Here is a 19,965-nt window from a genome sequence, read left to right on the forward strand (position 1 = left end):
CCCCCGCGGCGGGGGGCGGAGCTGGCGCGCGGGGCGCAGCGGGGGACCCCAAGTGGGGGGCCCCTCGCGGGCACCATGGAGTTGGAGGGGAGGGCGGGGCTCCCGGGAGAGGGTCCCCCCCAGGCCAGGCCTCCGCCCCCTCCCTGGCCCGGCGGGAGAAGGTAGGCGGGAGGGCGCGGCTCCGGGCGCAAGACCCCCAAGCGCGCAGCCGGCTGGGAAGCCGGGCCCAGGGAGGGGGCGCTCGACGGGGCCGTGCGGGGTGGGGGTCGCGGCGGCCCCCGCGGGCTGCCCCGGCCCGGGCGAGCGCGGCGCGCCAGCTAGCGGAAAATGGCCGCTGCGGAGAGGGGCGGAGAGCGCGCAGCGGCCGCCGCCGGGCGCCTTGAACTTGGAGCCGGGCGGGCGGCCGCTCTCGGCGCCGCGCAGGGGCAGCCACCCGGCAGGCCCTAGCGCCGCCTGAGCCCCGCCCCCGGCCGACCCCAGCCCCGCCGCGGTCCCAGCCGGGAGGGGTCACTGGGTCTAGGCCGGGCGCGCCCCAGGCCCGCGAGCGCCGGTAGCTGCACTTGAGGGTTCCGGTGTCCGGTCCGCCGGTGTCAGTGGCATCTTCACTCGAGGGGTGCGTTTGGGGGCCCCTGTGCTCTCAAAAGAGTCAGCACGGGAATCCGGGGGTGCATTCGCGGGTCTGTGCAGCTAGGTGGTCCCATGCCAGTCCGTGGGTCCGTGGGTCCGTGGGTCCCCGGGCGTGTGGTCCTCTCCTTTATGTATCTGTGTGTCTGCACATCCACGTGGCTGTGTGCGTGTTGTGTTGCGTGTTGTTAGAGCATTGTGCGGCTATGGGACAGTGTGTGTGTTTGTGTGTTAGGGTAACTGGGCGACTGTGCCACGGGTCCCCGTGGGGCGATGTTGTAAAGCTGTGTGGCTGAGTTGGATGTCCCGGGGGACGTGATGTCCCTGGATGACCATGGGGGTGTCCACGTATGAGTGTGTGGAGGTTAGGGGGTTGCCAGTGAGTGGGGAACTGTGTCGCGTGGCTGCGTCTCAGGGGACAGTTGGGTGTCGCTGTGTGCGTTTGACGCGCTGAGTGACTATTCCTGGGGATGGGTCTACACTCTGCCCCCCCCCCCCGCCCATTTCCTTTTTTCCTGTAACCCGGGCTGCCGGATGGGGAACGGGTGCTTCCTCCACCTCGCCAAAGCTCTGTCCTCTCCTCTCACTCCCTACCCCGTCCGCTCCAATTACCCCTGCCTCGGGTTTCCCTATCTGCACGGCCCCAGGTGGTCCCAGCTTGAGGTTCGGGCGCGAGGTGGCGCCGGGACGCGATCACTCGGCGCCGATGTCTCCCGCCAGGGGCTGCGCGTGCGCGTGGCCCAGAGGGGGGCGGGGCGGCGGGGGGGTCCCCCCTCCCCCCCAGAGGAGGTCTCGAGGGATGGGTGGTTACCGAAGCGCGTGGGTTAGGTCTGGACCAGGGGGGGTGGCCAAGGAGACCCCCTCGCCCGGATGGGCAGGGAGACGCGCCCCCAGCCCTACCTCCCAGCGCTTGCCCGGGACCGGGCCAGACCGGGCGGGCGGACACACAGGGTTGTTTTCTCCCCTCCAGGGGAATCCCCGTCGCGCCCCCATCCCCACCCCAGGGCGCTTTATCTAATTTTCTAAATATAAAAGCCTCAAGGCCAGGTGGGAGTCTCCGCTTTCAACTTTCAACCTGCATTCCCTTTTGGGGGGCTGTTTGGGAAGAGGAGAGAAGGGGTCCCACGCTGACACAGGTATGCATCCATACGCAGCACTCAGGGATCCCAGCTCAGGTAAGATCACCCATCCTCGCGCCCCTCCGTTCTCCGTGCTCACCCTGCCCTACACCCACTACCAGTGCTCAGACGCAGCGCTCCCCCACCTCACGCCTGGGCGCTGCCCTCCACCACACTGGCCTCCATCCCCACCTGTCACCTGGTGCACAGTCAGCAGCCCACGCTCTTGACACGCTCTTACAGCTTTCTGTTCACAGCCACACGTGTACAGAATTCTGGCCCCACACAGGTGCACACACAGCCACACACAGAGGCACGCAGACACACTCGTAAACAGGCACCTGCGTTTGTGGGAGGGGGAGGAGCCAAGCCCATCGCGCCCTCCCCCCACCTCCACGTCCGAGCCAGGCCCCTGCAGGATCTGGAGAGCAAAGACCCCGGCTGTGGGCGCATTTGGGGGGAGGACAACCATGAAAGAAAGCAGGAATGCGGGTGCTGTGTGTCACCGTGTGTGTGTATCGTGTGTGTGTGTGTGCCAGTGTATAAATAGTGGGAGGGGTTCTGTCCATGGGTTCGTGTGCTTGTAAGTGTATGCTTGTGTTCTGGCGTGTGTGCGTTATTGTGGCTGGTTGCACGTGTGTTGTGTTTGAGCTGTGCATGACCTCGTGTGGGTCTGTGTGTCTCTGTGTGAGTCTGCATGAGTCTGTGTGTGTCCCCTCGGGTCTGGGTGTCTGTATCTGCTGGAGTCTGTGTGACGTGTGAGAATCTGCGTGTCTCCGTGTGGTGTGTTTCTGTGTGTCTTTGTGCCCCTTCGTGGCATGTTGTGCCTGTACCAGCCCATATGTCATACCCCGTTACTTCTCAAGGCTGAGGACCTTAACATCCCCTTCTGGAGGCTCAATTTCTCATCTGTAAAATGGGAACACACAGGATGCCCCACAAGGTTGCAGGAGGGGTGGCAATGTCAGCCGTGCATTCACAGGTCCTGGCCCCCGGCTGTGTCCTCTGTTCGCTGGGTACGGCCGCTGTGGAGTTCCCTGGTGGTCTCAGGCTTTGATCATCCCTCCCTGAGCTGCTCTCACTTTTGAAAATGCTGCTGTGAATTCCACTCACATGTTTTAAGTTTGCTTTTTAATAACATGAGCGACTCATGAACATCTAAAGAGGATGCCAAAGTACCCAGAGTAAAAAATCAAACCTTCCTCATCACCCCCACCCCGCTGGGACCCCCTACTCCAGAAAAGCCCTGTTTCATCCAGCTTTGTCTGAGCAACTCCACATGTAACAGATACACATTCTTATAAAGGATACACATATATTCTTATAAAGGATATATGTATATTCTTTTTTTAAAAATCCCAAATGAGATCTTGAGTCTACTTGCTGAGTCTACAGCAAGGGTTCTTAACTGGGGTGGTTCTGTCCCAGGGGATACTGAGTGATGTCCGGGGACACCTGTGGTTGTCGCACTGGGGGGCTCCTGGCATCCAGGGGGTGGGGGCCATCGATGCTGCTCCACCCCACAGTGCCCAGGACGGCCCCACCAGGGATGGTCCAAAATGCTGAGGGGGGAGGAGCCCTGCGCTGCAGCATGCTTTCCCCTGCGCGTTTCTTGGAGGCATCTCCATATGGGGGGTCCCTTGTTCTTCTGTGGAGCTCCATAGTATTCCAGCCTGTGCCCCCGGGTGGCATTGCTGAACTGGTCCCCACAGATGGACATGGTGGCTGGCTCCAAATTGTTGGCATTAGTGTTATAGGGTGACAGTCAACACCCTCATGCGTCCGCATCTGGGACAGTCACAGATACAGTCCGTATCTGAGCCTAAGAGTTGAGTGAGGGGGAGAGTGCATTTTTAAACTAAAATGAGCTAAACTGTGCGCCAAAGTGCCAGGAGCTAAATCATGCGGCCCCTTTCTGGGATGTTATACACACAGGTCCAATCCAGCAATTGCTTTGTTTAGAAGACACTAGGTGCGGTCCAAACACTGGCTGGTTTACCCACAACAACCCGGAGGGCTAGAAACTATTATCGTCCCATTTCACAGAGCAGGAAGCTGAGGCACAGGGAGTTTTAGCTCCTGGATGGAGAAGACATAGACCCAGGCTGCAACCCTGCACTGCAACTGGCCTGATTTGGACCTACTGTGTACATTGTAGGGGCCGCTCCTGCTGAACTGGATGATATATATATATATATGTAACTCTTCACTGATGTTTGTGAACTGGCACCTGCCACCACTAATATATTAACACAGTCTTCCCACACGTTATCTTAAGGATTCCCATCCGCCCAGACTTCCAAAATGCGAGATGCGTCTATTGTTGCCATTTTACAGATGTGGAAACTGAGGTCCAGAGAGAGAGAGAGAGAGAAAGAGAGAGAGTCTGTGGTCTCCAAACCGTGCCTTCCAGAGTAACCTAAACTGCCTTGGGAAGGCTGCCCGTGGGGCGGGCGTGGGGGGCAGTCTGGGGGTCACTGCCACCTGGGATAATGCTCTGAAGCCAACTTGAACTTGGAAATGTCTGTGAATTGGGGATTCCGCCCTCCAGGTGTTCATGGCGTTTTTTTAAATAATAAAATATTGCTTTATGTTACGTCGGCATTTGGATTCCTAGACACCTGCCTCTCCCTTTCTTTCTGGGGTTTAAACGCCCCCCATGGCTGCACAGTGGGTTTTTTTTAAAAAACCATTGGTGAGGTGCTATTTGAATGACCGTCACCCACGTGCAGGGGGAGCTGGCAGTACGGAGGGCATATGTGTCCTGTATGAATCCTGCGCACTTCTGGTCCGGCTCCAGGGCCCCAGGTCAGTAGCATCCGTTCCTCGGGCATCGGTTTCCTCCCCGGTAACACGGGAGAATAACAGAGTTGCTGGCGTCTTCCATGCCCCTGGGCATGGGGCAGCTGCCCGAAGTTGGCGAGAGGTTATCATTTGTACTCGGGACACACGGGGCAAAATGGCCAAGCTTTCTAAGAATGTCTCTGTGCATATTTGACGGAAGGTCAAGGCGCTGCTAAGTGCCAGTATTCTTATGCTGATCAACCCCATGGGGTGGGCACTGTTCGTCCACTTCACAGGGGAGGACACCAATGGGGGAGCATCCTGGTCTGCGAGGTAGCCGAGGCCTCTGAGCGAGCCTGGGAGAATTCTCTGAGTGAACTGGGGGAGGGGGGAGGCTAGTTCATCAGCGGCAGGTCTGTGCCCATCTATTCCAGAGGGAGAACAACCAAGCTTGCAGAGTGTGGGCCCTGGGGCCAGGTAGCTGGGCTCCAAGCCACTCCGCATGCCTCAGTTTCTGGATCCGTGAAATGGGCACATGCAGGGGTCAGTAGGAATTACCAGACACCCGGGAAGAGGCTGTGAGGTTTTATCTGGCCAGCCTGAGGTACTGCCCGGACATCTTCCTCCTGGGGTACGGGGGCGACATATGGGGGAGGCCGAAGCCCCCCCAACTCCCAGTTCCCCTTTGATGCTGGCTGAGGAGGAGAGAGCAGATTTCTGGAGGCTCCCCTGTTGGTTGAGGCCCTTCTGGCCACGGAAGGGCAGTTATAGCCAAGCTCCTCTGCCTGGGAACTGCAGCCCCTGTCTGGCTCTCGGGAGGAGCAGGGGGAGAGGATGCCGTGGGACCCCTTCTCCCGCCAAACACCCCGGGTTGTACATCTTTAAGGGGAAAGAGGCGCGCTCGCGCCGGGCCTCTGCACACGTCACTTCTTCGTTCTTTCCCAACCCCCCCACCCCCACCCCGCTCCTCTCTCCAACTTCCCGGCTCGCTCGGGGCGGGTTGCGGGGGGGGTCTTCAGAATCCACCTATGGCCCCCAGATGTCCTGCAGCAGCCCACCCCCTGCCCACTCGACTCGGGCTGGCGGTCCAGGGGGACCCGCTGTGGCCGGGGTGTGCGCGGGCCCGTGGGTCCCCGGTCCGGTGGCCCGGCCCAGGGCGGCTGGAAATTCGTAATAATCAGCAACGATGGGGGTTCAGGAGGCATGGAGAGGGGGAGCGGCTTTCGTTCCTCGCTCGCGCTCTTTTTTCCCTCGTTTCTTTGAAAGTTGGATGTTGAGAAGTGGGAGGTTCGGGGTGGGAGGGGAGAGAAATTGGGGGAGGGAGAGAGGAGGTTGCCAGAGGGAGGAGAGACAGAGACACAGAGAGAGACAGAGACAGAGGAGGAGGTGGGGGGGGGACAGGAAAGGAGGAGAGAGAGACAGAGAGAGGGAGATAGAGAGAGGGAGTCGGGCGCAGGAGGGAGGGAGAGCGCGGGAGGGAGGAGGGAGGGAGACCGAGGGAGGAGGCGGCGAGGAGCGCGCCGGCCGCGGCCGCGGGGGGGGGGGTTGGAAAAATGACTCAGTAAGTTCAGCGCGCCCGCTCCGGCCGGCCCTGCGCCTCCCGCCGCGCCCGGGATGTATTCGTCCCCGCTCTGCCTGACCCAGGTACGCCCCCCGCCCGGCCCCCGGCCCGCGCCCCACGGCGCCCCGGCCCCGCGTCCCCCGCAGCCCGGTCCCGGAGTTTGGAAGCCCGAGGAGGCGGGACGAAAAAGGCGCGCGTCCCTCCCGCCGCCGCGGCCGGGATGCCCCCGCTGCCGGCCGGGGTCCGGTAGGGGGTTGGGCTGGGCCGGGGACACCTCCCTCCCACCCGGGACCCTCACCGGGGACTCCCGCCCCGCCCCCCACGACCTCTCCCCCTGGCTCGCCCTCCAGCCTCGCCCTCCCCGGACGCAGGACGCGCTCCCCCACCCCAGCCAGGAAGGTCGGGGGGCGCCCGGGAGAAGGCCAAAGGTGGGGCTCTGCGCGAACCCCCGGCCTGGACCCAGGCCTGCTCCTAGGAGGAATCGAGGGAGTCCTGGTTGGACCCTGGACGCCCGGGGACTCTTGAGACGAGGACCCCTCTGATGCGTTCCCCGGATCCCACCCCCCCGCAAGCTTGTGCGCCGCCACCCCGGCCCTGGGCAGCCTTTCCCCCCATTATTGGCCCACGTGTGCGCGGAGGGGGAGGGGGGCCCGCAAAGTTGGAGGCGCCAGCGGTGGGGGGAGGGGGGCCCCGACGTCCCGGCTCGGTCTCCCTCTCCACCCCCCTCCCCCCGTCCCTCAACCCCATCCCAATATTTTCGCCGCATCGATTGTGAGTTATTGAGCCGCCGCCGCCGGGAGGAGCCGGGAGGCCTGGCGTTCCGGGGTCTGGCCCGGGCACTGCGGCGCTGCGGACGCCCTCGCCAGCCCGGCACCTGCCCCTGCCCCCGCCCGCTGCCTCTCACCCCTGGCCGAGCTCCCAGACTGCCCGGGGCTCGGCCCTTGTGCAATGACCCAGGGGATGTGTGGGAAGGGGGCGGCTGCCCCTGTCCCGGGTTGCCCCTGGGGGACCCCTTCCCTCCCCCAGCTCCATGGCAGGGAGGGGGGCACCCTCCCAGGTCTATTGGTTCCACCCTTCAGCTCTGCCCCCACCCCGGGTCCTTGTGTGTCCTCAGGCCATCGGGGTCCCGGCCTCAGTTTCCCCTGAAGTGACACGGAGCTAAGGCAGGTTCCCGAGAGGGGCAGTGTGGCCTCCAAGCTGTACAGTGCGGGGCACAGGGAGGTGGGAGTCAAGCGGGTGTCTGAGTGTCCTGAGGACCACTGTACAGAGAGCACGTGGATGCCAGTCTCCAATGGGGGTCCCCCCATTCATGATCCTAGGGTGCCCCTCACTCGGGGCAGGCTCCCTCTCACCCGCCCCCTCCAGCTCCTCCAGTTTCTGGCTCCCCATGGGGGAATGTGAGGGCCGGTGCTTAGGGGGTCTCAGGGCCTGTCCTACCCATCGTCCCCGGGGTGACCTTGGGCACGTCCCTACCCCTCTCCAGACCTTCCTTCCCCTCCAGAGCAACTTTGGGGGTCCCCCGACGCAGTCATCACTGGCCCCCCTCTGCCTCTTGTCGCCCGAAGCTCCCCGAGAACCACGAGGGTCCTAGTCAGGGTTGCCCGGTGACCTTGGGCCTCCCAGTCTCTGGGCTCAGGGGGTGGCCTGGGTGGCCCCGGGGGTGCCCCCGCCTCCTCCACCCTTTCCTCCTGCTGGCTCCCAGAGCCGCCCAAGGGGGCTGAGCCCAGGGAGGCTATTCCAGGAGAGGAGGTTGGACGGCAGCCTATTGTCACTGGGCCCTGGAATTCCCCCATCAGGACTCCTGGGAGACAGGCCTCCGTCCACGTTGCCCAGAGTGGGTGGCAGTGAGAACCAGAGCTGGTGTTGCGCTCTCCGGGCCTGGCTTTCCCTGGGGCGCAGGGCAAGGATCAGCCAGGCGGGCTCTTGGTGGAAACGTGACAATAAAAAATACCTGAGGTTGCTGTGTGCAAGGGACAGGGCGACCAGGAGACAGAGACAGGCAGAGAGAGGACCAGGGAGCTCCCAGGCTAGGATGGGGATGGGGTGGCCCAAGCGCAGGGGGCTCCCCCTCCTCTGCTTTTTCTCCCATGGGTGCCCCCACCCTGGAGGGGAACCCAGGTTCCCCCTCCCAGGACCCCCTCAGTGTAATCCTCGCAGCTGCTTGCAGGCCCAGCCTGGTCTGCGGTCTCCAGCTGGGGAACCCGGAAGGACCCAGACTACCCATGCAGGACCCCCACTCCTGGCTACCTCATCGCGCCCTACCCATTTCTCTCTGTCTGCGTCTCTCCCTCTCCCTGTCTCGCTCCCTCTCCATCTCTGTCTCCCCCTGTCTCTCCATCTCTGGGCCTCCGTCTCCCCCCTTGACTAATTTTACAACCTGAGCCCATCCTAAAATAGCTCCCTTTTAGCTGATCCGACCCGGATCCTGAGCCGAGACCGGCTCGGGGCGTGTGAAGCCGGGGTGGGGGGGCGGTGGGCTGCCCCCGTGCCAGCCCACCCTGTGCCCCCGGGGTCCTGCCCACCGAGGGGGTGGCAGCTGTGGCCCGGGTGGCCCTGGAGGATTCTGGGAGCCCCGTCCCTGTTTCAGTGGTGACTCAAGTGCTTTTCACTTTTACTCTGAAGAGGAACTGTGTGCAGCAGCCGTTACTTCCATAAATCCTGCCGGCGGGAAGGCCGGCCTCCCGCGCTTGCCCCGCTCTGGGCCTCCCTCCCACCCGCCTCCACCGCCACGTTAGTTATTCCGGGTTTGGGGCCAAATCCCTCTTGGCTGCAGTGCCCAGGATTCCCCGGGGCCGCAGGCTGGGCCTGGGCTGCAGCCACGGCAGTGAGGCCGCCAGGGCCCCCTTCCTCATTCATTCATTCTTTCCTTCATTCCTTCACCTCGTTGCCTTGCTGGGCAGCACTCTTTTTACCCCATTTCTCCAGTGGGGAGACTGAGGCTGCGAGAGGGTCCCCGACTTTGGCTTGATTGAATATAATAGATCTTCATTAAGCACCTCCTTTGGGCCAGGTGTCTGTTGCGGGTTTGGGGGGGAAGGCACGAGGGGCCAGCCTGGGGTGGGTTTTGGGAGGTTCTGCTGGGGTTGAGGGTCCCCCAGCACCTCGGGGCTGGGACAGGTGCCAAGACCAGAGAGGGCTAGGGCCTGCCCGGGGTGGCACAGCATGGCTGGTGGGGCTGGGGGTTCGGGGCCACTGCCCACCTGGCTGTTTGGCCAGGCTGGGCAGGTGGGTGCTCCCTGTGGCCCCCCGACCCGTGGTCTGATGGCCTCTGATTGGCTCCTGTACGCACAAGCTCGCCCCACGTCTCTCTCCCTCTTTCTGTCTCTCTCCGTGTCTGTGTCTCTCCCCCATCTTTTCTCTGCGGCCGAGGTGCCTCGGCGCGCCAGGGTCCGGCGCCTTGTAAATCACGACGCTGGGATTCTGGCCGAGTCAGCGTTCTCTCCCTCCCTCTCTCCCTCCCTCCCTCTCTCCCTCCCTCTCTCTCTCTCTCTCTCTCTCTCTCTCTCTCTCTCTCTCTCTCGCTCCCTCCCTCCCTCCCCCTCTCTCCCTCTCCCTCCCTCCCTCCCTCCCTTCCTTCCAATATCTCTCTTCTTTCTCTCTCTCTCTCCAATGTCTCTTTCTCTGCCTGAACCTCCTACCTCCCTCACACCAAATGGATGGGACACGCCGAATGTCCTGGGACCTCCTGCCCCACGAAAGCACGTGTTCACAGCGACCCGCACGCGCGTGCACTGCCTCCTCACCTGGGCGTGTGTAGACCCTCGGCACATAGTGCCTGCAGCCCACGCTCCCACACGTGTGAGCATGCAGACGTGCACACGTACGTGCCCCGACGGGTCACTGGGCAGAGACCCAGGGCGGCCTTGGATCTGCATGCAGATCTCGCCCAGGTGGCTGTGTGTCTCTGGGCAGGTGGCCTAGCCCTTCTTCAGATGTTTCACCCTTAGCACAGGGCCTGTCATACAGTAGGTGCCAAATAAGCTTGGCTGTGATTGTGGTTGTCTCTAAAGTAATAACTGTATTAAACATCCCATAGGCATTTTCCAACTTGCCCTCCTTTCCTCCTCTCGCTATCCGCTCGGCTTGGGCTGGGTGACAGGGACAGTGGTGACTCCCCCAAACCTTGAGCCCTGACCCCCCAGCCAGGGTTTTTCTCTTGGTCTTTCCTCCCCTCCCGCCCAGCCCTGTCCAGGGTCTCCCTGAGTTTGGCCAGACCCACGTGGGTACCAGCATCCTTTGTTCCTTCGGGGTGTGTGCATAGGTAACAGGCAAAGGATGAGATTGCTCCTTTGCTGATCTGGATGCTGAGGACGCAGCAGTAGATGAAACAGATCAAAGCCATGCCCTCGAGGGGCTACAGTGTAGGTGAGGGGCTGTCAGGACCGTGCTGCCGCTTTGGCACGTGACCCAGGGCTGAGCGGGGAAGCGGGCCACACGGGATTCAGAGAGAGCAAGTGGGGTGCAGAACGGGCGTTGCTGGGAAGTCCCGAGGCTGGGGCCAGACCCAGTACTCAGGGAGCTGGCAAGTGGGGCCAGAGAGTCAGGAGGCACCCAGGTCCAAGTCCCAGCTCGGCTCCTTCCTGGCTGCGTGACTTTGGCCCGGTGGCTTCAGTGCTCAGCGCCTCAGTCTCTCCCTCTGGGCAGTGGGCACAACAATTGTTCCCATTTCGTAGAGTTGACGGTTCAGTACATGCTCCGCCTCGCTCCCTGTCTGTCTCCCCCACACCGTGGCCTTCTGGCTCAGCCCCCAGCATCCACCCAGGACACCACGGCACAGAGAGGGAAGTCAGGAGACCCAGGGCTCAGACTCACTCGTCACTTTGGCGGGGACTTTCTACTCCCTGGACTTAGTTTACCCAAAGTCTTCCCAGGGGTCCTTACCTTCCTGCCCTCACCACCTCCCCTTTCCCTATTGTTCACTCTGCTCCAGCCTCACCGGCCTCCTCGCTGTTCTCCCCAAACATCAGGCTTGGCCCTGCCTCAGGACCTTTGCATGTACTGTGATCTCCACCTGCAAAGCTCCTACCGTGGAGTGTCATCTTTTAGGTCTTTGTTCAAGTGTCCTCTCCTATGAGAGACCCTCGCTGACCCTCCCCTAGCTGAAAAATAACACCCCCCGGCCCCCTCCTCAAACTCCTTTAAATTTCTCCAGAGCATTTTGTTCAACCTGGCATTTTATTCCATGTTTATTAGCTTGTTTAATATCCATCCCTGCCCACGTCAGGATCTGGGTGAGGGCCGAGCCGAGGACACTGCTGGGTCCCCAGCATCATGCATGGAGCTGACACAAAGTACATACTCAGTAAATGTTTGTTGAACAACCAAATGAATCTCTCCCTCATTGGATAAGAGCTGTTCATAAGCTACGATGCTCTGAGCTTGAGGGGAGGAACCACTCTAGGTTAGGAACACTTACTCTGGCACCAGATGGGCCTGTGTTCGAATATGAGCTCTGCTGTTTGACACTTAACCTGGAGGAGGGGACATTGGAACCAGGGCTTTGAAGGGTGCATGGGGTTTGGGATAAAAGCTTAGGGATGGATAAGAGATTCTCAGTAATGTTTGTTGAATCACTGAGTGAATGAAGGAGAGAGAATCCTTCGTGGAAAACTGTTTTTGGGAATTGGAGTTTCACGTCCTGGTTTGCTGCCCTGGACTGTCAGGATGGGAGGGCTACAGGGAGGCCCAGAGTGGGGCACAATCCAGTGTGCAGTTGACCAGTCCATAGCGCCCAGCAGGGGCTTGGACCCAGGTGTCTACCTCCCAGCTGCTGCTGTCCTCTTTGGCCAGGAAGTCCCAGCAGGGAGAGCAGGAAAGGCTGCCTGAAGGAAAGAACACTGAAGACAGGGTTTTGAGGGATGTGTAGGAGTTCAGGAGGATTCTTGGCATCTAACTTGCCTTGGCCAAGTGGGGTTTCTGGGAAAGGCCTGGTCCTGCTGCCTCCCCTCACCTTGCAGCTCTGATTACCAGGGCAGTGGATAAGCCCCCCAACCAACCCCCAAAAGGGTGCAATGTCCTTTTCTGCCCTTTGTACAGAATGAGAAACAGGCCCAAGGTGGAACAGTGATTTGTTCCCTGGATCATACAGAAGGTGAAAATGGAGGCTGTTGTCACCCAAGCTCATTCCCTCAACAAGTCTGCCTGGCAGCGAGGGCCTCAGCCCTGGGCCTCAGGGTTGGGGGAGAGCAACTGAGCTGGACTCGGAGACCCCAAGTTGCGTGGTCCAGGCTGGGTCTGGGAGAACCCTGAGGAGAGCAGGAAAGGCTGCCTGAAGGAAGGAACACTGGAGAGAGGGCCTTGAGGGATGCCTAGGAGTTCAGGAGGATTCTTGGCATCTAGCTTGCCCTGGCTGTCTCCCTTGCCCTGTCAGCCAGTGAGGGCATTGGGAAGTGTCTGGGGAAGAGGCATTGGTTGTCACAGGTCTTATGGGACAAAGAGAGTGACAGGCCTGCCTCTCACCTGGGTTGACCTCCCCAGGAGGATGTGGAAGGCTAGGGCAGCAGGTCCATGACCCAGTTACAGGCTGTTTGTCTTCCTCCAGGACCAGCTGGGGTCACCAGTGACGTGGGCTCCCGCCCCTGCCCGCCTCCCTGGCATCTTTCCCCAGAGAGGGCCCGGGGAGGAGAGGGTAGGGATAAGGCAGGGGCACGGGGGCTTGGAGAGGGGAGGAGCCAGAAGAGGAGAGGAGCTCGGAAAACGGGGAGGCGGCTCAGAGACAAAGAGGTTCAAGGGGAGGAACAGTCTGGGCCCAAAATAATCGTAACAACAACATCAATAATAATAATAGCGTAATGCAGGCTTTTGAGAGCCGGGCAGATAATGGGGTTCATATGCTAGGAAGAGATGGCACCCCGTTCAGGAAGGCCTGCTGGCTGACACTCCAGCTGCCCCTTCCCAGCTACCTCTTATTACCGCCCCAATAAGCTCCAGGCCTCGGGTGGCAGCCACAGCCATTGCCCAGGCCTCCTGCCACCCTGGCGTCCCCTCCACAGGGGACAGTGTCCTGCCCCTCCATCAATTTCCCACCCCAGCTTCTCTGGCCAGACGACCTGGGCTCTGGTCCCGGCTCTGCTGACCGGCTGTGTGACCCTGGGTGAATCGCTCCCCACCCCTGGGGCTGGCATGTCAAGTGACATGGTGACACAGAAAAAGCACCTCTGAGGTTGGATAGGACCTGTCAGGGGACTGGCCCCCTCTATCCTCCCTCTGCCTCAGCAGGTCAGCTGGGGTGGGAACGGGATGGGGGGGCGGCGGAAAAGGGCCCCGAGGTCCGGTCTGAACCACAGCTGTTACGGTGACTCACACGTTGGGGGCCGTTGGCATGGGGGAGCTGGGCTGGCACAAATGGGGCCCCGTTCCGCCCCACCCCGCGAGGGCAGGAGGCTATTTTCAGAGCCTCAGTAATAGGGGAGATCTGAGGTCATCCCCCAGCCCCAGCACCCCATGGCCAGAGGTGGCCCAGGGGAAATGGAGCTCAGGGCAGAGAGGGGAGCTGGGCGGGCGGTACCGTGTGCATCCAGGCCAGGAGGTGGGAGCAAGCCTGGCCGCATCCCTTTAGAAAAACCAATTCGTGGCCCAGAGGAGCGGTTTCCCTGTCTCCCCGAGAGACCGCGGCCTCACAGAGAGCAGGCTGCTCTGAGAAAGGGGCCGATGGGGTCCTGGGTTCTTGTCCTTATGCCGACTCTGAGACCCTCCAGGACCTTGGCCAGGTCTCTGCCCCTCTCTGAGCTTAGTTTCTCCATCACAGAAGGCGTAGTGGAGCCTCGGGCCTTTTCCTGCCCCTGGGAGATTGTAAGCAACCAGTATAATCTTTACAGCAACAACAACGTCAATAATAATAATAATAATAATAGCATAACGCAGGCTTTTGAGAGCTGGGCGGATAATGAGATTCACATGCTAGGAAAAGACATCACTCCCATTCAAGAAGCCCAGCACAGCCCCCAGGCAAGAGCGGGGAGGGGGGACCGAAGTTTCTCTTCTCTGTCTTCCTTTCTCCTTGAATTTCTCATCCCTTGAGGCTGAGAAACCAGGTCCTGGATGTTATGCAGACTCAGTTTCCCTTGCTGAAAAATGGTGAGAATGAGACAGCTCCCTCCCACCCCTGTAGAAGGGGACGGGGGCCTCCCATGGCCCCACGTTATTCTCTGAGGGGGCCCGATGGGGGCTGCCGTTGTTTTCGTGGGGAAGTCAGATGGGTGTGGGTTCCTGTCTCAGCTCTGCCCCTCATGATTGGGTCCCCTCTTGGGTCTGTTCCTTCATCCATAAAATGGGTGTTGTGGCCACCCAGCAGCACCACTCAGGCAGAGGGGGGGATGTTGAAGTCACAGCTCTGGCCAGGTCGCTGAGCCTCCCAGGCCTCGTTTCTTCCATCTGTGGAATAGGTCTGTGGGGGACAGGGTAGGGTGAACTGGCCCCCAGGGGCCTCTCTCTCCAGCTCTAAACCTCCATGGCTGAGCTCCCCTTTCTCTGGTGCATTCTGTTCTCTTGCCTCCTTGGGCCTCAGCTTTCCCCGCCCCTGTAATGGGTCTATGCAGGAACCACGCCCTCTATGCAGGAACCGCCCCCCCCCCCACTTCCATCAGCCCCTGCCAACCAGGTGGCCCATCTTGGCCTGCGCTGAGCCTCCCAGGCCTCGTTTCTTCCATCTGTGGAATAGGTCTGTGGGGGACAGGGTAGGGTGAACTGGCCCCCAGGGGCCTCTCTCTCCAGCTCTAAACCTCCATGGCTGAGCTCCCCTTTCTCTGGTGCATTCTGTTCTCTTGCCTCCTTGGGCCTCAGCTTTCCCCGCCCCTGTAATGGGTCTATGCAGGAACCACGCCCTCTATGCAGGAACCGCCCCCCCCCCACTTCCATCAGCCCCTGACATCCAGGTGGCCCATCTTGGCCTGTGGGCCTCAGCCAGTCCTGTCTGTACATCTGGGTTATAGGAATGACGTCTTGTCCTCATTTTTATCATCACTGCCAAGAGCCGGCTGAGGCAGCCCTTGGACCCCTGTCTGGTGTCAGCTTCCTCTGCTGAGCAGTAGGTCTGACAGACAAGCCCCAAGTGACCCTCTGAGCCTGGTTGCTCCTGGAATCGTGAGCATCCAGTGTGTGCTCAGCCCTGCTCTGGACATTTGAGCTCACACTCTAGTTCAGTGGTTTGCAAACTACAGTCACAGGGCCCAGTGCCCACCGTCTGTCTTTATAAATAAAGTTTTATTGGAACACTGCCATGCCCATCCCTTACGTCTCCTCTGTGGCCAGTCTTGCACTACAGTGCAGAGTGGAGCAGTTGAAACAGACACGAAAATACTCACTATCTGGTTCCTTACGGTACTTTTAAAGTTTGCTGACCGCAGTTCTAGAAGGCAGAGAATGGATCCGTGCCACCAGCATTCCACCATCCTCAGTTTTCCCCATCTGTACAAAGGGTCCCCATCAGCCTCCACCTGGGACCCCCAGCTTGTCCTGCCTGTACACTGGGGTTCAAGACAGTCCTCCGTGAACGGCTGCCTTCGCCCGTGCCTCCCACGTGGTCCAAGCCTCAGTTTCCCCATCTGGGCAATGGGTTCTCAAACGACCCAGTGAACCTCTGCTGGGTCCCCACTGGCCTCCACTTTTTTCCCCAGGACGTGGAGGGATCTGCAGCAGCCCCCTGCACACCTCTGCCTGGCCCTCCTTCTAGCGGGTCTGCCTGGGGCCCCTGGGGCCTCATTCTTCCGGGCGGGTCAGTGGGTCCACAGGCCCCAGCGCCTCCTGACCTCTGGTCTCTCCCGCCCCGCAGGATGAGTTCCACCCGTTCATCGAGGCGCTGTTGCCTCACGTCCGCGCCTTCGCCTACACCTGGTTCAACCTGCAGGCGCGGAAGCGCAAGTACTTCAAGAAGCACGAGAAGCGGATGTCGAAGGACGAGGAGCGCGCGGTGAAGGACGAGCTGCTGGGCGAGAAGGCCGAGGTCAAGCAGAAATGGGCGTCGCGGCTGCTGGCCAAGCTGCGCAAGGACATCCGGCCCGAGTGCCGCGAGGACTTCGTGCTGGCCATCACCGGCAAGAAGGCGCCGGGCTGCGTGCTCTCCAACCCCGACCAGAAGGGCAAGATGCGCCGCATCGACTGCCTGCGCCAGGCCGACAAGGTGTGGCGGCTGGACCTGGTCATGGTCATCCTCTTCAAGGGCATCCCGCTGGAGAGCACCGACGGCGAGCGCCTGGTCAAGGCGGCGCAGTGCGGCCACCCGGTGCTCTGCGTGCAGCCGCACCACATCGGCGTGGCGGTCAAGGAGCTCGACCTCTACCTGGCCTACTTCGTGCGCGAGCGAGGTGAGGCGGGGCTTGCGCGTGCACGCGGACCTGGAGGCCGAAAGGGGGTGCGTTGGAAGGTCGTCGAGGGGGGGAGGCGGGCCCACGCGCCAGCGGTCTACCCGAGCGGGGGAGGTGGGCGCACGCAAAGGTAGCAGCCAGGAGGCGGGCCTTAAAGTCCGAGGGCGGGGACAGGTGCAGTGGGAGGATCTGAGCCCTGTGAAGGGCCAAGGGGAAGCGGTACGGTTCAGGGAGAGTCTGGGGTCGGGGGCAGGTGCGTCCTGGGGCTCTGAAGGTAGAGGCAGGCCCTGACCTTGGGGGGTCAGGGGTCCAAGGGGGGTGGCAGGTCTCAGGAGGTGAGACCCTGTCCCAGGAGGTCTGTTGGCAACAGGGGTGAGGATAGGCCAGTGATGGACGCGCCGGGAGACAATCTTAACCCTCCTGGGAAAGCTGGAGGAGAGCTGGGGTTGCACTTTGTGACTGATGGTTGATCGACTCTCGGACTTCCCCCAGAGACCTGACAGGTCCCATATTTCGGCCCAGTGGGAAGCTGGGGCGCTGTGTGACTTTGGCTAGGTCACCAGTCTCTCTGGTCTCCAGCGGCCCCCACTCTGGCCCTTCGAGCTGGGTGTTTGCTGGCTCTGTGGTCAGATGGCCCACATGGAGACTAGCAGGGTTTGCAAAGATGGGGAAATCCACGGCAGCTTCCCGGAGGAGGGGGCTCCACTGAGCTGAGCTCTGCAGAACGACTGGGCAGTGATGAGTGTGGTGATATCCCAGGAGATCAGCCGCCTAGACAGAGACGTGGAGGCTGACTGTCAGCAGGTCTTGGTGGCCAAGGGCAGGCCCTGGCTGGGAGGGCAGTGGGGTCTGTTGCCCCGCTGTTCCTGGTGGTGTGGCCAGTGGAGCTGTCAGATGGAGGGTATCAGCATCCTTACCCGGATTGGGCCTGGGGAGACTCGCCGAGATCGTGTGTGTGTGTGTGTGTGTGTGTGTAGCGCGTTGGACTCTGGCCTGCCACGTGGCGGGTGGCAGCTGTGACTGTCTTCATGCGGATGGAATCAGGTGTGCCCGGAGACCCTAACAGGCACGTGTCCCAGGCGCCACCGTGCCCACCCAGGCTGGTACACACGTGGGTGCGAACCCGGGGCTGCCTGAGCGTGTCAGGTGGGTGCGCTCGGGTTGCAGACCCAGCCCCAAGCCCCCGTAGACCCCACGGGAGCCCATGTGATCACAACCAGAAATGATGGAGGAAGGCTGGGGGAGGGGTGGTGAGAAGAGAGGGAACTCCGGAGCTGGACTGCCCAGATTCCGAACGCAGCCCTGCCGCGTGGTGTGCTGGCTGTGTGCCTTTGCCTCAGTCCCTGTCCTGTGCCTCAGTTTCCTCCTCTGTACAGTGGGGGTAACAACCATGCCAACTCTTGGCGATGCTGTGAGAATTCCACGAGGTCTCCTGGTCTCCACTGTGTGTGGGAGGGAGAGCTGGGGCAGAGTTTCCCGGTCTTGACCTTGATTCCTTGACCTTGACCCCATCTGCCCCTCCCCCCGCCCCCACCAATTAGCACTAAACGCAGGGGGCCAGAGGCAGAGGGGTAGACAAGGTGACTGTTTGCTGCGGGCGGGATTGGGGGTGTGGGCAGGGGCAGCCTTGGGGGCTGCAGTGCCCATTACCATGCAGGTCCTGGTCTCTCTCACCACATCCATCCTCCTCCTCCGCGCTGAGCTGATAAAATTTTGAAGCGAGTTTTCTGCCAGCGTCAGCACAATCTCCAGGCGCCTCCCCTCCCCCATCGCCCCCTCCCCCCTTAGCTCAGCAGGCAGGCCAGGCCTCCGGGCCTCCCCAGACACCTTCGTGTCTGACTGCCATGCCTTTGCTGGCCGGTCTGGTCAGCATCCTCACGTGAGGGCCGGGGAAGGTCAAGGCTGCTGCGCCCTCCCGTGCAGGCTCCATCATCCCAGGGGACCACTGCTGCTCAGACAGGCCCCAGCTGACCCAGCTTCAGCTGGCTGGGAGTGAGGGTCGGGCGTGAGGGCTGGGCCAGGAACCCACGCCCAGCTCAGCTGCCTGCCTAACGGCTGGGTGATCCTAAACAAGTCACTTAATCTCTCTGTGCCTGCTTTCTTTGTTTTTAAAATGGGACTCTCAAAAATAGCTGGCCTGTAGGAATGTTGTGTTCTCATGGTAAGCGGTCAACAAATAACCCCCATGCGGTCAATGAACACGGGTACCAGGCACAGGGCTAGGGCTTTGTGGACTGTTGTTATCAACGTTATCATCCTCATTAGGATTATGATTTCCCGCCTCCATGCCTTTACCCATGCTGTTCCCTCTGCTTGGAATGCCTTTCCCGTCTGGAAGACTCCTACTTATGCTTCAAAACCCCAACTCCCAGCTCCACTTTCTCTCCGTCAGGCATTTTTTCTGAGGACTTAGCAATTCTTTTCCATTCTCGTGGCAACCCTGCAAGGCAGGGATCATTGTACCCATTTTACAGATGAGGAAACCAAAAGCCAAAGAAGATAACTGCCCGGCCCAAGGTCACACAGCTAGGAAAGGGCAGAGTTAGGGTTTGGACATGGGCAGGTTCTGTTGCTGACACTCCTGCTAGCCTTCTGCGCTCGGTGGCGGAAGGGGATGGAAGTAAATCACAGCGTAGGATGTGGATATCCAGTCAACGTGGCTTGACCACCTCCGGGCTGGGTCTGTGTTCTAGGCTCCTACCAGCTAGGGCCTCATCCGGGGTTCCCAGGCCGAGGCTGGTCCCCAGAACCCCCCTGCTGAGCTTCAGCTCCCCAGCTTCCACCGCAGGACCCCCGTCTTCATCTGGGCCAGAGTTATGTCTCTCTTCTCAGCCAGGTAGTCATCTGACCTCAGAGACAACTGGTCACCTCCCTCCTCTCACCTTGTGGGTCCCAGGGCTGCAGGGGGTCCAGGCCAAGTCCAGAGTGCGGTGCCCGCTCAAATCAGCCCTGCTAGGAGGCCATGGGATTGATGGGGAGTGGGGAAAATGGCCCTCGGCTGGCTTCTGGGGGAGGGTGTCACAGGGTGGATGGTGGGACAGGCACCCGCCATTCGGCTGAAAGGAGGTACCACCTCTAGCGTCAGAAGCAGGGCCTTGGAGCCGACGGAATGACAGAGAGAGACACCCAGAGACACGGGGAGACACAGAGAGACCCACAGACGCATGACACACTCGGCCCTTCCCTGTCCCAAGACAAGGGGACGAAGTCCAGCTCCCCCCACGGCTTCCGTCCGTATCTCTCCCAGGGGGTGTCAGGCGGACTGCTGGAGCCGCACCCCAAAGGAGAATCCCAGGCCTCCATCCTTGGGTTTATTTTCGAGGAGAGAAGGTTGGGCACAAGCCCTGAGGAGGTCCCAGTGGCTCTGGGGCTGCCAGGCTGATCGGAGCCCAGGGCACTGCCTGGGGCCGAATTTGGCTGCTCCAGGCATCCACCTGGCACCGTTGTGGACACAGGGGCCTGATTCCAGGGGTGGACTCCGTGTGTGCCCTGGGGGTGGGCTAGGGGACAGCTGGGGGGCCATGACGAGGGGGAGACCTGAGCTCCACCTTGGGACATTGGAGCTGCCCGCTCAATG

The 19,965-nt window shown here is 61.0% G+C and overlaps 1 protein-coding gene across 7 annotated transcripts in view; it reads left to right on the plus strand.

Moving 5' to 3' along the window:
* NFIC (nuclear factor I C) overlaps positions 1 to 19,965 on the plus strand; it is a 66,563-nt gene that overhangs the window by 3,640 nt on the left and 42,958 nt on the right. For 4 of the 7 annotated variants that reach the window (XM_024134039.3, XM_024134035.3, XM_028500461.2 and 1 more), the window contains exons 1-2: positions 6,057 to 6,170; positions 15,857 to 16,388. In XM_024134039.3, coding sequence (XP_023989807.1) covers positions 6,141 to 6,170; positions 15,857 to 16,388 — 562 coding nt within the window. In that variant the 5' untranslated portion in view covers positions 6,057 to 6,140. Of the gene's footprint in view, positions 1 to 6,054; positions 6,171 to 15,856; positions 16,389 to 19,965 lie in introns of those variants that run through there. The other 3 variants (XM_024134040.3, XM_055081412.1, XM_055081417.1) reach the window with 2 other exon arrangements.

The sequence above is a fragment of the Physeter macrocephalus genome, chromosome 2 (assembly GCF_002837175.3).
Source record: "Physeter macrocephalus isolate SW-GA chromosome 2, ASM283717v5, whole genome shotgun sequence".
Lineage (NCBI taxonomy): Eukaryota > Metazoa > Chordata > Mammalia > Artiodactyla > Physeteridae > Physeter > Physeter macrocephalus.